We start from the raw sequence: 16,916 nt of genomic DNA, 5'->3' as shown, positions 1-16,916 counted from the left end.
TGATCCAGCTTGGTGGAGGTGCACAGTGAACACAGCTCAGCTACCTGTTGCTGGGGACATGTCAGAAGGATCACAGGCAAACTTGGTGACATAGAAGCAGGAGAGAGGAGCCTGATTTTTCTTTTCCTTGTATTCACATTTCAGGTTTCACACCAGGTGCTAAAGATCTTTTCAAGCAGGAGAACTATTTGGCCTTGTACCGCTTGCCAAGTGATGAGATGGTTAAGGAAACAATCCTGGGGAAGCTTTCATCCATCACCAAGAGGAGACCACCCCTGAGCCACATGATTAACCTATTTGTGAAGGACACCACTACCAGTAAGGCTGCCCCTTTCCTTGGGCATCCATTTGGGCTAGGAATATCTTTTCTGCAGGGAGATACCAAATTGAAGTAGCCTGGAGTCCCTGGTGGGTGACAGCATTGCTCTGCTTGTGACCAGCCAGATATGCTCAGCAGCCCTGAGTGATCAGTGCCGTGACACAGTGAAGAGGGGGAATTCTTCCCTGCTCTGGCTCACTCTAGGGTCATAAAGATTACTTAAAATAGCACAGAGTAAACTTGTTTCCTGGGACCAAATGGCAGTGCAGAGCAGGGAGGGGGTTTTATTGGGTTTTAAATAGACTTCATTATGGCAGTGAAACTGATACTGCACAGGGTTGAATATTACTCAGGGTTTTAACTAGTGATTGCTCATCCTTCTTGATAACCCAAATCATAAATCATTGTCTTCCTGAGTTGTCCAGTGCAGTATATTAAATACTCAATTTGTCTGTTGCACACTAATAAGAAATCACAGAAATCCTGTGCAAACTCGTGGTGACCATGACTACAACACCTGAAGCCATGCTGAATTCTCTGCTGCTGCCCCTCTCTATTCTACTAGGAATAGGTTAAGATGGAAAGGATGTGCAGCTGGGCACCTCAGGTCTTAAGGCACCTCAGCAAAATTTAACAGCTTGCCTGTCAGAGCTCTTAGTCCCTTCACAATACCTTAAACTGACTCAACTTGGCTCTCGGGAGCTGACATATGTTCAATATTGAATCTGGAATGGGATTATTTTCCTGGCCAGAGATGTACCAGGTAAACTGTCTTCTCTTGCCAAGTTCTTCCTGAATTTGTATCTGAATCTGGGGAAGGAGCTTTCTCACTTGCCCTGATTGCTGTTGTCTTCCCTTTGTGAGCAAGAATTTTTCTGATGCTGAGATTCTTAGCGTAAGGAAGAATCTGTCCTGTTGCCTCATTTCAACTCCTTATCCTCATTTTTAAACGGTTTAGTTCAGAGGCTGGAGCTCAGACATTTGTACCCTGGATTATGCTGTCTAGAGTAAATTCTAAGAGGAATTTTGCCAGTGGGAGTTAGTTAACCGTTGGAACACCTCTTACCTTCTAGTCCCTTGACACTTTGTGAAGTGTGTAGAGCCAGGAGTACTGGATCGTGCAGGTAACATGGGGTGAAATCAAATGGCTCTGTTTATGCAGAAGAGTCAAAGCAGATGATCATAACTAACCTCTGTACATGACTTGTGAGCAAATCTTTGAATCCACCCATTCCCATGACGAGCTGAAGTCAAGGGGAGATCCATAATAAATTCTGCAGCTGTAGCAGGAGGTAGCTCATCTGTATGTTCCATTGCTGTTCCATTGAAGTATGTGTCCTGCCATCTGGCAGTGTTCATCCCAAATCCATAGTAACCACATGGAAATGAGGGGCTGACCAGCATCTTCAGTGGAGTAAACTGGCCTGATACCATCTCTGTCTTCCTTTGCTGCACTCAGTTCCTTCTGCTCTGTCTCCCTGTAGCAGCTTGGTTCTCCCTGACGAGTCCCAGCAGTCACGCCTGGCTAGTTGTACTCCCTGGCCTGTTCATTACTGCCAGAGAAATCCTGGCCCTCAAGCTCACGGTTTAGGAAGGGAAGAAGCTGAGCTCACTTACTGGCAATGACAGCTGAATGCACTCCTTCCAGTTTATAGTGTGTGCTGTCACTGTCGTTTAGCCCTTGGAAGGACTGTTGGGTGGGATGCTGATGACACTGAATGGGAAGTGGAATGTGGTTGCTGTCAGGCACGAACAAAGGTGTGGCTCGCATGTGATCATCTGCAAGCTCTTGCTCTGTGTCCAGGGCATAGGTTTTGTATGAATCAAGAAACATTTCTCATTCCCTCTTTCTTAAGAAGGACTATCTGACCATAGCAGTAAGGTGGGAAGCATTAGGTGTTTATAGAATCAAATGACCCAGAGCTCTGCACAAGGACTCCTTTGTGCCCCTCAGACAGGCTCCTTTCACACAGAGCCCCTATTCGTCTTGGAAGTTTGTTATGCTGATAAACTTGGCGTGTGATGACTATTTATAGCAGACAGCAGAGAGCTGCTGTGTTTTGGAAAATCCTCTGGTGCTCCTGAAGGTCCCTGCCTGGTTTGTGCCAGTGGATATTCTTGGCTCTTGGTTTCTCCAGCTAGTGTAAGCATTTGCAGTCAGCAGCGATGCCCGCAAGAAGCCTTTGGGCTCATTTTTCTTGGCAGTGATGTTTTTTTCATTAGATCAGCTTTGAAGCTGTTGGGGGCAAAGTCACAGAGCAGCTGGAGGAGGGAACCTAGACAGAGGAGTCGACGTGCATGCAATGCTGATGTAGCAGCAGGAGTGGGAGGGAGCAGGACGTGTGGAGGGGGAGGCCGCCCTGCATCCTTTAGCCTGTGTCCTGTGCCTGGGACCTGCAGCAGCCAAGTGCTGTTAGGCACCTTTGAGAAATGCTTTTTAACACCTCTCTGCACAAAAGGGAATGAAATATTCTAAATATGTATTGAAGAGTATAGCAGTGGAAGAAAAAAGCCAGAACAGGCTGTGGTGTCCATTGATTTTCAGTTCCTCCCTGACCACAGCCTGAGTTTCTTTTTTAGAGTCTGTTACATTGAACTTTTGACCCATCCTGAGTGAAGATGTTTTTGGGACACCCTGTGAAAGAGGCTGCTCTCTCTGGGTCACACTGTTAAGTTGTCTTCTGCTGCTTGAGTGGAAAGGATTCAAGAATAGCTCTTGCCTTTTAGATCTCTGCTTGGCCTGAAATTGAATGTACTTTCCAGTGCAGGCAGGCTTTGATCCCTGTAGGCTTCATCACTGGTGTTAGTGCTCTTGTGAGAAGCAGCATGCAGGGATATCTTCTATTCTGCTCTGTTGGATAAAGGAGCAAGACATTACCCACCTTCTGTAGGAGCAGGATTGCTACACGTTGTCAGGGGAGAATAGGAACTGACTCCATGGCTCACATTTTATCACAGCCTTGTCTTAACTCACAGGTAGCCAAATAGCAGCTGAATAGTTGTCATCCCCTCTTGAAGGCTCAGCTTCTTGATGGAGACTAAAGACTTTCTCCAGAGGAAAGGTGGTATCTGAAGTGCATCAAAGCAGTTTGTGGGACACTTCCTTTTAACAAATGAAGGTGGGATAGCCTTTTACCCAGGAGCCTGCATGTGTGATGCTGATTCATTGTTCTCTTCCACTTCAGGCACTGAGCAGATGTTTTCTCATGGGACAGCTGACATTATCCTTGAGGCCTGCACAGACTTTTGGGATGGTACTGATATCTACCCCCTCTCTGGCTCAGACAGGTGAGCATCTTGGTCATTTGGTGCAGTCAGGAGCTGCAGGTAAATTGAAGAGAGAAACTGGTTGCCCTTTGTTAAAATTCCCTTCACTGATGCTTTTGAAGCTGTGTAATAAAACTCCAAGTAGGTTATGAACGTGAGCCATCTCTGCTTATAATTAATTGTTCTAATTATAGCAGTGTAATAGATTAGATAGCAACAAGCAATCTGTTGGACTAAGAATAAGCCACTTTTCATTGTGTCTGTTAATGTATTAGCTTCTTGTAAGTGGACTCTGCCTGCACTGTGCAGTGGGACCATGAATGATAATCAGGGCATTTGCTGGTGGCAGAGAATGTAATTTAGCTTTTCAAACCAACTGCCTGGTCTTACATGAAATGCAAAGTGATCAATTCCACCTGCTGTTGACAGCTTCAAACCAGTCCACCACAATGCATCACAGCCTTTTGGTCCCTGCTGCAGTATCTGACAGCATTTTTCATCTGCAGGCTAAATTGCTGTTCCTGCTAGCAGAGCAGACCAGTCGCATTTGCTTTCATTGACTAGCAGCAGCACATTGTTCTTCCTAGTCTGTTTATCCTCAGGTGTAAGAAAGCTCCCACTGGCCCTTGCTGGAATATTTATCATCTTAGAAAGCCAATGAAAAATCCCATATATGGTCTAATTTCTGACCTTTATGAGTCAACACAAATAAGGAGCTTTACAGTATTCCAGTGATTGGATATTGACTATGTGGAGACTTCACAAACAGCTCCTGTGACCCAAACTCTGAAAGGGGACAGGAGAAAAGGCTATTACTAACTACCACAGATACTGCTAGCAGAGTTGTCAGTTCCCTCCTTGGTGTTTATCTCCCTCCAGATAAATGCTCTCTGGTGAATTAAGCTCCAGCTGTCGTGCAGGGAACTCCCTTGGAGTCATCTGGCAGCCATGGAGCACGTTATATTAATAGGAGCATGCAAGCAGCGCTGCGTTCATCCACCTCAGTTGTCTGAGCAAACACAAACTGTTGCAATATGTGGCTTTGTTGCCCTGTAGTGCCTGCAGCTCAGAGAAAGCAGAAGCAGTAAGGAAAGGCTCTTTCAGGGTCTCTGACCACTCCTCATGGGATACATTATTCCAACAGGCAGCTGGTGATTTCTGCATTGAGCCACAGTGCACCTTGTCGGAAACGCGACAGCACTACGCAGCTGACTCTGTCTGGGTTTTGTCTCTTCCACGTAGGAAGAAGGTGTTAGATTTCTACCAGCGAGCCTGCCTCTCAGGATACTGTTCTGCCTTTGCCTACAAGCCAATGCATTGTGCCTTGTCCTCCCAGCTCAATGGCAAGTGCATAGAACTGGTGCAGGTCCCCGGGCAGAGCGCGATCTTCACTTGCTGTGATCTCCCTGGGACCACCCCCATCAAACAGAGCAGCCGGAGGAATAGCTGGAGCTCAGATGGTATGTGTCTTCTGGGCTGCCTATTATAAGCTCTGCTGCTGGGCCAGCTGCTTGCTCTCTGATGTCTAGAGCTGTAAGAACATTGTTATTCAGAGTAGCAGATGGAAATTGAGCACTAAGGGTTTCTGAAGGAGATGAGTTTCCAGAGGAAGTAGTGATGAAGCAGCTGGTAGGTGTGTTTCTAGTTAAGTTGCTGAAGCTTGCAGTGAAATTCCTCTACTTGTGGGAAGTCCATTTGTTAAATCAGGCAACTGAGAGTCAAGACTAGTGGGTATTTCAGGACTTGGTTTGCTAGTTGTCTAATTTTATGGAAATCACATGTGGTGGGTTTTTCAGAGGAGTTAAATGGATGGTGGTATGCAGCTGTTCTCCCTTGATGGATTTTGTTGCTGTGCTGAAGGAACTGATTCCCACTGGATGAGTTGTACATCTCCTCCAGAGCAGCAATGGAAACTGGGAAATAAGCACATGCCATTACTTAACTCCAGGAGGCTCTCTTGGAAAACCAGTTCTAATCTCTTTCTGCCTTGGTCTCCCATTCTGAATAATGAGGTTTCCAGCAGCTGGAATGTAGCTGTGTTCCCAAAACACTTTTCAGTCCCACCTGTGGCAAGCTTTGCAACAGTGTGAAGTGTTTTGGAGCTTTGTTCCTCATGCTGCATCCAGCTCCCATTCACCACAGGCTCATCTGGTGATGGTGAAGGAGCCTTGACAAAGAGCCTTTGCAGGCCCTTTGGGAGTGTCTGCAGTGTCACTGGAGGGACCTTATCCAGTTCCTTTTCATCGGCCCCTCCTGCTCTGATCCCACTCTGCCTCAGCTAGACTTGCCATGTTGTTTATGCACAGCGTGACGTGTTTAAAATGGACATGTGAACATTATGCAGCACACATCCTTTCCCTCCCTGCCCCAGTTCCTTCTGACTGATCCCTGTTTTCTGTTTTGTCTTTTTCCTTTCCATGCTCCCCGTTTCACACCTGTGTTCTTGGTCACCTATATGGGGATGCCCTGAAACCGCTTCTGTGATTGGGTATGCCGGGACAAATGGACCTCTTTTTCTCTTCCTGGATATTCCTGGATATTCCTTTGTTATCTTTTTGTCCTCCTCTGTACCTGCATGTTTCTGTGTTACCTGGGTCCTGTACCCTTGGGTGTTCTCTTGGTGGCCTCTCCCACCGTGTGTACTCCGATGCACATGTGGCCCCTTGTGTCTCAACGCGATTGCGTGTTGTTTGCATGCCTGAAGAAGGGATTGGGGAAGTGATGGAGAAGGAAGACTGTATCCAGGCTCTGAGTGGACAGATCTTCATGGGAATGGTCTCATCTCAGTATCAGGCCCGCCTCGACATTGTCCGCCTCATTGATGGACTGGTCAATGCCTGCATCCGCTTTGTCTACTTCTCCCTGGAAGATGAGCTCAAAAGCAAGGTAAGCTCTTCGCTGAAGCCCCTGAACTTGCATGCCCCCTGCTTGTCTGACTGGGGAGTTTAGCCCCAGTGCAACCTAAGGTTAAGCTGATTCAGCTAGCTGATGGGTCCAGAAGGTTCCTACACTCCAATCTGGCGCTGGTCTGCAACACTCTGGCCTGGACAGCAGCACGGAAGTCTTTGTCTGCTCACCTGGAGCCCCTAGAAGAAAGATCTGGACAAGCTAGAACGTGTCCGAAGAAGGGCCATGAGGATGACCAGGGGGTTGGAGATGGGAGGTTGTAGACAGGCAGTGGCTGGTCTCTTCTCCCAGGCAATCAGCACCAGAATGAGAGGACACAGTCTCAAGCTGCACCAGGGGAGGTTTAGGCTCAAAGTTAGGAAGGAATTCTTCATAGAGAGAGTGATTTGCCATTGGAATGGGCTGCCCAGGGAGGTGGTGGAGTCACCATCACTGGAGGTGTTTAGGAGGAGACTTGATGGGGTGCTTGGTGCCATAGTTTAGTTGATTAGATGGTGTTGGATGATGGGTTGGACTTGATGATCTCAAAGGTCTCTTCCAACCTGGTTGATTCTGTTCTGTTCTGTTCTATTCTATTCTATTCTATTCTATTCTATTCTATTCTATTCTATTCTATTCTATTCTATTCTATTCCATTCCTATGGAGACAGACTGAGAGAGTTGGGGCTATTCAGTCTGGAGAGGAGATGGCTTTGAGGGAACCTTCTTGTGGTCTTCCAGTATCTGAAGGGGGCTACAAGAAAGCTGGGGAGGGACTTTTTAGGGTGTCAGGGTGACAGGACTGGGGGGAATGGAGCAAAACTAGAAGTGGGTAGATTCAGATTGGATGTCAGGAAGAAGTTGTTCCCCATGAGGGTGGTGAGAGACTGGCACAGGTTGCCCAGGGAGGTGGTGGAAGCTTCCTGCCTGGAAGTTTTTAAGGCCAGGCTGGATGTGGCTGTGAGCAACCTGATATAGTGTGAGGTGTCCCCGCCCATGGCAGGGGGATTGGATTGAGGTCCCTTCCAATCCTGACAATTCTGTGATTCACCTACAGGTGTTTGCTGAGAAGATGGGTCTTGAGACAGGCTGGAATTGCCACATCTCTTTAACACCTAATGGTGATGTGCCTGGTTCAGAGATCCCCCCTTCCAGCCCCAGCCACGCTGGCTCTCTGCATGATGACCTACATCAGGGTGAGAGAACTGCCCCTAAGCCACTTCGAATGCCACCCATTGCCTGGATGGTTCTTTTAAACCCATTCATAGATTCCTATGTCCTCACCAGAGAGCTGATCCTTCAGAGCTTTGAGCATAAAACTGGATGTGCCTGAGGTGTGTGTGTGAGCCTTACACTTCCAGCCTTCCTACCCAGGCAGTGCCACAGTTACCAGCAGCAAACATCCTTCTGTGCACCAGCTGCCAGGATTTCACAGCTGCTCAGTGGTGCTTTGGTTCTTGCTGGGGCCCTGGTCAAGCCACTGGGGGCCTCTTAGCTGTGCATTGCTCTTTGTTCTTACTTCAGGTGGGATTTCTTTACTCTTCTGCCCCTAGAAGAAGAAAGAGCAGGACAGATAAACTATCATGTCTCAAAAGAGCAGCAGCTAGGTTCATGTAGCTACCTCAGAGCAGATTAGTCATCTAAAAATACTGCATTTGAGATGACTGAGTGGGATCTGAGTGTTGCTAACCTAAAAAATCAGGCCTCACATTTCCTGGCTTCTGCAGTGCCACGTGAATATACCATGTGGGTGGCAGAGGGGTTGGCAGAGGCAGGTTTGTGCTTATTGTTGATGCTGCTTCTCTCTGCTCCAGTTTCTCGAGATGATGTGGAGGGGCTTCTGCTGATGGAAGAAGAAGGGCACTCGGATCTCATCAGCTTTCAGCCAACAGACAGTGATATCCCCAGCTTCCTGGAGGACTGTAACAGGGTGAGGCTCCCTGTCCCTACACACTTCATGCTGTTGTCATGGTCAGCAGCATCACCTCATTATTCCCAGAGGGACTTCCTCTTTGAAGCAGTTTGGTTGACTGGTTTGCACCGGGACTCCTAATTTCCCTCACCTTCTTCCAGCTTGGTAGCTAGAGCCTGGGAAGTTTGGGATTCTCTCAGTTAATCACTTTTGCTGACCAGGTCTTTGGAGTTTAGGAATGGAGGTGACCATACCTGTATCCTGGTACACCTAGGTCCCTTTCCCATGTGCTGAGCAGGGAGTGGGACCTTCCCCACCTTCCATGCAGACCGAAGAGATTTTGTCTCTCCTCCAGCTGTGTGCCATGGCTGATGCTGCCCAGTAGTCAGAGTGCAGGACAAGCTTTTCCTGCCTCATCAAGAACTCAGACAGGCTCAGCAGAGTTATAGGAAGATTAAAAAAGAAAAAAAGTATTAGTAATACCTTAGGCCTGATTTTAGAAAGCAGGAACCCTTCCCTTGCTCACTGTTGATGTGGCTGCAATTGATCTGGTTGCTGGGAGACAGCACATAGTCTCTAACAAGATTCTCCACACAGGTAGAAGGTCTTTAGAAGTCCTTGAGCACAGGTTTATCCTACTGACCTTACAAACCCTGAGGACAAGCACAGACAGCTTGGTCTGTCTCTGTACAGCTTTATCAGTATACCAGTGCAGAACTTTTTATGGTGGCTTGGGAAAGCCAGCTTCTGTTTGCAGGGACATCAGTTTGTATCTGATCCTGAAGTTGCATAATTCTGGGGATCATCACTCTCATTGCAGCAGTTCCCTCTGAGATGCCTCTCTCTCATACACACACAGAGTCCCCTGCTTACTCTCTCCTTTCTCTTTTTCAGGCCAAACTTCCCCGGGGGATTCACCAGGTGAGACCTCACCTGCAGAACATAGACAATGTGCCTTTGCTGGTGCCCCTCTTCACAGACTGCACCCCAGAGAGTAAGTGGCACAGAGCCTGGGTCTGTCCTGCTACTGCCCATGAATACCTTCCCCATCCATTTGCTCTGGGTCACCTGGGCATGGAGATGGTTGAAGGGAAGTGATATAGCCCAGAAACGGAGAAGGGCATTTTGGTATTGCTGGCCCTCCGAGGCTGCCTGTGGGAAGCCAGGTGTTAACTTCATGTTAATGCAGCTGTTCCCTAGCTACAGAACTGGGCTAAGAACCACTCCTCTCAATTTGCATTCGTGAGAGACACAAAAGCAAACATCCAAAATGCTGCTGCCTTTTATTAAATAGGCATTATCAGCGTGATGGGAGACTTTGATCTCTGCTCACTGCCTTATATAACTTGGAAATCTCTTCCCAGATGAATTTTCCTCTGGCAGTTGCTGTTAACACCTCCTGCTGCTGCTTTACAGAGCTTTTGATTGCAGAGACCAGGAAGGACAACATTTCTTTACCTCTCTGACAGATACTGTTTTAGCTATGAAAGGGGCTGAGTGCTCAGCTGGCCAATACCTGTCCAGCCTAGAGTAGAAGTGCTAAGCATCATTATGATTTAGGTACCTCTGGGCACAGTTTCCAGGGTTCCAGTGAGAACCAGTTACAGCCCAGCCTGCTTAAGAGTGAGTGCCCAGTAGATTTCCTCTCTTTGGCAGAAGTGCAGTTCCCCTCTTCACCTGGCTCCTCCCTGTGCTGTGTATCTGGGGGCAGCAGTCGTTTAGATTAGTTGTTTACACAGGAATCAGCAGAGGGTGGCTTTGGGTTGTGTTGGTTTGTTTTCTCCTGGAGCATTCTAGAATATTCATACACACAGAGAGCAGTGAGCTACAGAAGAAAAATCAGATCAAACAGCAGCTTTGATTTAGAGGCCCTGGGAGGGTGTTGATGAGAAGATTGATGAAGGCTAGAGGTAGCGGTGGGAGTGCAGGAGCAAGGGGCTGGCTCTGAGTGTGGCTAACTGCAGCACTGCTTTTGGAGTGGTTTCTTGCCTTCCTTCTGTTCCTTTAGGTCTGGAAGAGTGGTGGTGCACTGCTAGCAGAATTCCAAACTGTGTCATTATTTGAGATTTGAATTATGTAGGTTTCTTTGATTTCTGCTGCTTTCTGACAAGACTGTTGGCTGCTGAAGCCATCTGTACTGTATACCCAGGCTATTCCTACAGCTCTGGCCTGAAAGAGATGTGCTGGAGGTGCAGATCTCTGGGCCACAGTTCTGTGAAGCCAGCTGGGTTCCTGCAGGAGGCAGGTACACAAGGCACTTGGACTGCAGTTAATTACCTGCCTAATTGTGCACTTCCACTTTGGATCTCACTGTAGATGGCTGATGAATGTCACGTGGGGTAATTGTACAAGATCAGACTGTCTGTTATCCAGCCTGGAAAGGGTGTGTGAAGCACTGCAGCTTTGTGTGCATAATGAGATAAGCAAATGTGTTTCTCCTTCTGTCCCTTGGCAGCCATGTGTGAGATGATCAAGATCATGCAGGAGTATGGGGAGGTGACCTGCTGCCTGGGAAGCTCTGCCAACCTGCGGAACAGCTGCCTCTTCCTGCAGAGTGACATCAGGTGGGGCAGGAGCCAGGCTCCTCCAGCTGCCTTTGTCTTCAGCTTAGTGAGTGCTCAGCCTTGGGATTGTGCAGGGGGCTGCTCACAATTGTTCTGTCTGTTAGTAGCAGTGTTTGTCACCTTAAGGGAGATTTGGGTGGCACTGGGTGGGATGACTGCTTAGATCCCCTGACACACAGGGATACTTCTCTCCAGCACAGAATCACAGAACATTAGGGTTTGGAAGGGACCTTGAAAGATCATCCAGACCAACCCTCCTGCCAGAGCAGGATCACCTAGGGTAGGTCACACAGGAATGCATCCAGGCAGGTTTTGAATGTCTCCAGAGATGGGAGCTCCACAGCCTCTCTGGGCAGCCTGTTCCAGTGTTTTGTCACCCTCACAGTGAAGAAGTTTTTCCTCATGTTCATATGGAACCTCCTCCACTGCCCTTTGTCCTATCATTGGGCATCACAGGGCAGAGCCTGGCTCTGTCCTCCCACCCCTGCCCTGCACATCTTCATGAACATGAATGAGGTCACTCCTCAGGCCCCTCTGCTCCAAGCTAAAGAGACCCAACTCCCTCAGCCTTTCCTCACAAGGATGATGTTCCACTCCCTTAATCCATCTTTGAAAGGGAAGTGTTGTCCTTGCATGCTGCACTGTTGTGCACCTACCAGCATTACAGGTGCTTCTCATTGAGGGAAGGAGTGGAAATGGCCCTCTGGGTGAGACAGTTGGTTGACCTTGAGCCACAAACCCAAATATGTTCATTATTTCTCTGGGAATAATTGGAAGTCTAGGGAACTTGACCCTAAATTCTTGTCAGAGCTCAGGACTTTCCTACCAGCAAGGCAGATAGAGGAGGCATGGCACAGCAGAGTGTGGCTGTACAAACTGGACTACAGTGAAAGAGTTTCTCCTCTGAGCTGAGGACTTCTGCTGATGCTCCTGTGTTGTCCTTGCAGTATAGCACTGGACCCACTCTACCCATCTCGTTGCTCCTGGGAGACTTTTGGCTATGCCACCAGCACCACCATGACTCAAGCCTCTGATGAGCTGACCCCACTGCAGCTCTCAGGGCAGCTCAACAGCCTGCCTTGCTCCATGTCCTTCCGCCAAGAAGAGAGTACCAGCATCATCAGGCTCATAGAGCAGGTGAGTCAGAACTACTGACTACTGCTCACTGGTACTCACCTACTGCTCTCTAGTGCTCACCCCTCTGCCTGCAGCTCACAAAGAGCGAGGCCAGGAGCTCTCCTGTGAGCACTCTTGAGCTGCCCACAGTAAACTGCCAGTGTTAGCTTTGCTCCTGTTTCCTGTCCCAAAGGAGGCATAACAGAGATACTCTTCCAGCCTGGGCCTTCTGCTGTAGGGGATAGTTTGGAAATGGTGCCTTGTGGCAACAGAACATGGATAATGTTCAGCTGGATAAAAGATAAACCTGCAGAGATCCCTGGTAGACAGCAGTGCAGTGCTAGGGAGGAGAGTTGCCCCAGGAGAGTCAGGAGGTTTAAGCAAACTTGCCCCTGGGCTAAATTCTGCCTTTCCTCCTCAGCTTCTAGGCAGGAGACCTTCTCCTTTTGCTTACAATGTCCTCCCAGATCCTCTTCCCTCCCACTTCCCCTGCAGGCCACATGTTCTGCCCCTGCCTGCCAATAATTGCTCTTGGCTGATAGCTGCTCCCATCACAGAGAGGGCTCTGAGGACTTGTGCTTCCTTCCAGGCCAGGCATGCAACGTACGGGATCCGCAAGTGTTTCCTCTTCCTGCTGCAGTGCCAGCTGACCTTGGTTGTCATTCAGGTGAGTCCTGGCCTGGCTGGGGACAGCATTTAGCTCAGAGGATGGGAGTGCTAGCATGGATATGTGTGGCTGCAGTGGGGCAGACTTGTGAGGGAGGAAGATGACCTTCCAGCAGGTTCACACAGCATGTCTGGAGAAGTTACAGACAGGCTGGGGGATCTCAGCCCACATTGCCCCTTCTCCCTGACCCTCTTACAGAGGTCTCTCTTCAAACCCTTTTTCCCCTGGAGAAAAGCATCCCCCTGCCCCAGCCGCCCCAGCAGCCCTGGAATACCTGAAGAGCCTAGTTCCCAGCTCATCCCAGTGTTTTGGGAGAGGACAGTGGTATCTGGGGTAACAAGACCGTCCTAGCACTGCTGACCTCTTCACTCTGGATTGTTCCTGTCTAGTTCCTCTCCTGCCTGGTGCAGCTGCCCCCCATCCTCAGTACCACAGACATTGTGTGGCTCTCCTGCTTCTGCTACCCACTGCTCAGGTGAGTCTGCCAGAGAGGGTGAAATCTCCTGCCTCCCACCCACGGGGTGCACAGACCAGTCCCCAGGTCTCGTGTCCATGTTAAAAGAAAGCTGCCTTCACCCACAGCATGCTAAGAAGGCTTAAGGAGTATTCCAAGGACCTGCTTTGACAAGGTGCTTGGAAACACAGATAGGAGGATGTGTGTGCTGCTCAGTTAGCTCTGCCTGCTCCCTGACAGCTGCTGTGGTTTTGTGGCTTCAACCTCCAGCTGAAAATCATCTTCTAGTCCTGATACTGTTCCACTGGCTGGAGTGTGATGGAGACCCCGGGATGTCAGGCAGAGGCCAGGGTACCATGGGTGGGATTTATTTCCTGTCACCCATTTGGAAGTCACCTCTCTCCCTGTCTGTGCCTGTCCTGAGTGACACCTTTTACAGCATAAGGCAGTGGCCACATAAATGCCAACACTCCAGGTAGTCTGAGGAGGTTACTTAGGTTCTAATGTTAGCCACAGACAAAAACCCAATCGCTTTGGTGTCTGAACTTGTTACCAAGAGACTAACTTACCTTCCTCCAGCATCTCGCTCCTGGGCAAGCCTCCCCACAGCTCCATCATGACCATGGCAACAGGAAAAAACTTGACTTCCATTCCCAAGAAGGTAGGTGTCCCACCAGATTAAAATTGTTCCCATGTTTTTCTCTTCTGCTTTGTGCCAGTGTGGATGTGGCCCTGTGCCTTCCCAGCTCGCTTGGTGCATTGACCCATGGCGTGGCCCGGCCCATGCTATCCAAAAGCCTGGCATGGACAGCAAGGGAATCCCTTAGTGTCAGCATGCCCCCAGGGCAGCATCTCATTTGTCCTACAGCTTGTCTTTTGCAGCCACTGATTCCTTGGTGGTTCATGCAGAGGAGACTGGGCCAGTGACATGCCCACGTCATCCTCCTGCCTCTCCCTGGTTCACAGACTCAGCACTACTTCCTGTTCTGCTTCCTGCTGAAGTTCAGCCTGACCATCTGCTCCTGCCTCATCTGCTTTGGGTTCACACTGCATGAGTCCTGCAGAGAGGTGAACACTACCAGCCTCAACCTCACAGCCTGCTCCTCCATCATGTTGCACAGGTGAGGAACTGAGCCTGGCACACCCCCCTCACCCTGCAGGGCCTGTTGCCCTTGCCCTCCCCAGGTAACACTGATGCCTCCCTCCTAATGTTCAGACTCTGCATGATGCAGCTCTAATGGTAATTCAGAGGGCTGGGTGCTCTCCCTGTAGCCTTGCCAGTTGCATCTTTGCTCACCTTTGTTGCCTGGTACCTGAACAGCTTGACTCCAAGCTCACATTCAGTAGTCTTAGCTAGCAGAGGAGGACATAGTTTTGATTGGAAGAGACCTGTAAGATCCTCAAATCCAACCATTAACCCAGCACTGCCAAGACATAGCCCTGGTGGGAGCAGGTCAGGCTGTAAGTCCCTGCTGCTGACTTCTTTCATGTGTCCTCTCATTTCCCAGCAATGCTGATGGTGCTCCTGACTGGTTTGGGACATTTTCCAATGCTCTTCTTGTAGCCCAGAAGCTCACAGCTGGCCTGATTGTTTTACACACAGGTAAGTCCCTATTCCTAGACCCCCATTCTGGGAGAAAACTTTCATCCTTTGCCTCTTTTGTTTGTCCCCAGCACAACCTCCCTGGTAGAAACAGACACTGCAGTGGCCTCTCATCACGGGCATCAAGCCCCTTGTCTTACTGAGCACTGCCCTCACAGAGTAAAGACATCCCTGTCAGAGCTGATTCTGCTTCCTACCAGCCCAGTGAAGTGCTGGTCCTTTCCAGTCTCACCAGAGGAGCAATGTCCCACTTTGCTTTCTGGCAAACCAGCTAGCAGCATCCTGCAGCTCTCCAAAAATACTTCCTGCCTCAAAAGCCCTTGTATGCCTGCTGCCCTTTCATGAAGCACCCCACTTCCTTCCTCCACACAGCACTGGTGCAGCTGTGCCTGTGCTGGAGCTGGAGGCCTTTTTAAAGCCTCTGGAGGGTGGGGAGCCAGCTCCTGGCTAACCCTCATCACCTGCACACCACTGCCTGGCAGAGTAGGTCCAGCTGCTCTCTGACACCCTTAAAGGGTCTCTTCTCCCTTTCTACCCTGTCATGTGGTGCTGTGCCTTGCTGCCAGGCAGAGCCTTGCACGTGTGAAGGGTGTCCAGCTAAGCAGTAGCTCTTCCAAGTTTGAGAGGCAGCACTGCTTTGGAAAGATGTGGTGTGCATTACTGGTTCCTATCCTTCAGACCACTGAAGCAGAGCTCTGCCTGGCAGGGGGGAAGTGCTGTTTTGAGCAAAAGCTGAGAAAATGCTCCATCCTGTCAGACAGCTCCAGGGCTCTAAGTGTTTCTCTGGGCTGGAGCTTTCCACTGGCTCAGGCCTGCGGTGACCCTGAACTCTGCCCCTGCTCCTTAGTTCTGGTCCTTTGCCTGATCTCTTTCAGTATGCCAGGCTGCAAACCACCCCCACCACATCCCCACAGTGAGTAACTCTAGCAGTGCCAGCACTGCATCCCCTCACTCTGCTCGTCTGGGCTCTTGGAATTGCTGCGGGGAGCCCAGGCTGAATGGCCCTTGAATGAGAGGCTGGCTTCAGGGACACGAGCCTCATATCCCTGTGGAGTGAGAGCTGTTGGTGTGTGTTGTGGTAGCTGTGTGTGATGCTGAACAATTCCCTCTGCCACCTGTCCCTGCAGTGTTCATATCCATCACCCACGTCCACCGTACCAAGCCGCTGTGGAAGAAGAGTCCTCTCTCCAACCGGTGGTGGACACTCACTGTGGCTGTTGTGTGAGTAGCCCCAGGCCCTGATGAGGCTCTCCAGAATGCTGGGGGAAGGAGGATCTGCAGATCCTGGGAAGCTTGTTAGCTCTGCTGAAGATTTGCTGTGTCTGTTTCTGCTGGTAGATTGCTGGGACAAGTGGCACAGACTGTGCTGGACCTGAAGCTCTGGGAAAACCTCAGTTCGTCGCTGACCTTCAGCCACGTTTCCATCTCCCCAGTCTCATGGCTCCTGGGTTTTCTTTCCTTGGTCCTTGTGGTTATCATCAATGAGATTGTCAAGCTCCATGAGATCAGGTATGGGGGTGGCAGGGAGGATCCTAGAATGGTTTGGGTTAGAAGGGACCTTAAGGAGGGAACCTAGTTCCACCGCCCCTGCCCCAAGCAGGGACACCTTCCGCTAGACCAGGTTGCTTGAAGGGCTGGAACCTCCCTGCAGCCTGGCCTTGAGCTGCAGAGAAATGATGGGAACAGGGTGGGGAATAAAAAGGAAAAGATGACTGCATTGTGTAAATCACCTGGCTATTGTGAGCAAGTTCATGTTCCACTTCTGGGGGAGGAAAGAGGGTCAGGGAAGGGCAGTGGCAGTGATTTGGAGCAGGAAGGGAGACCACAATTTCCTTATCTCAAACCAATGAGAGGGAGACAGCCAAGGTCTATGAAATACCCAGTAGGGAACTGGAGAGGGCTGTTCTCCCCATCTGCTCCCAGGAGGACAGAGAGGCATTGAGTCACAGCAGAGGAAATACATCCTCACAGTGCCTGTGCTGTGGGACTGGAGCTCATGGGAAGCAGCCAAAGCCAGGAGTGAGCAGCAGGCAGTGACTGGCTGAGCTCCCTAGCACAGAGAGCAGAACTAACCAGCAGTGCTTCAGCAAAGGGGTGGTGAGAACAAGGAGCAGGGACTGCAGGGAAC

General features: G+C 49.8%; 1 protein-coding gene across 2 annotated transcripts in view; it reads left to right on the top strand.

The window, feature by feature from the left end:
* Positions 1–16,916, top strand: part of TMEM94 (transmembrane protein 94) — a 63,127-nt gene that overhangs the window by 43,425 nt on the left and 2,786 nt on the right. For both annotated transcript variants that reach the window (XM_068151539.1, XM_068151540.1), the window contains 16 exons: positions 145–318; positions 3,505–3,607; positions 4,829–5,046; positions 6,291–6,472; positions 7,530–7,668; positions 8,287–8,402; positions 9,279–9,378; positions 10,840–10,948; positions 11,896–12,085; positions 12,654–12,731; positions 13,121–13,206; positions 13,765–13,846; positions 14,152–14,306; positions 14,694–14,788; positions 15,916–16,009; positions 16,127–16,297. In XM_068151539.1, the coding sequence (XP_068007640.1) occupies positions 145–318; positions 3,505–3,607; positions 4,829–5,046; positions 6,291–6,472; positions 7,530–7,668; positions 8,287–8,402; positions 9,279–9,378; positions 10,840–10,948; positions 11,896–12,085; positions 12,654–12,731; positions 13,121–13,206; positions 13,765–13,846; positions 14,152–14,306; positions 14,694–14,788; positions 15,916–16,009; positions 16,127–16,297 (2,092 nt within the window). The remainder of the gene's footprint in view (positions 1–144; positions 319–3,504; positions 3,608–4,828; positions 5,047–6,290; positions 6,473–7,529; positions 7,669–8,286; positions 8,403–9,278; positions 9,379–10,839; positions 10,949–11,895; positions 12,086–12,653; positions 12,732–13,120; positions 13,207–13,764; positions 13,847–14,151; positions 14,307–14,693; positions 14,789–15,915; positions 16,010–16,126; positions 16,298–16,916) is intronic.

Source organism: Melanerpes formicivorus, unplaced genomic scaffold (genome assembly GCF_026170545.1).
Source record: "Melanerpes formicivorus ecotype bairdi unplaced genomic scaffold, bMelFor1.0.p_v2 SCAF_21, whole genome shotgun sequence".
Taxonomy (NCBI): domain Eukaryota; kingdom Metazoa; phylum Chordata; class Aves; order Piciformes; family Picidae; genus Melanerpes; species Melanerpes formicivorus.
This window is presented reverse-complemented; position numbering and strand designations above follow the sequence as displayed.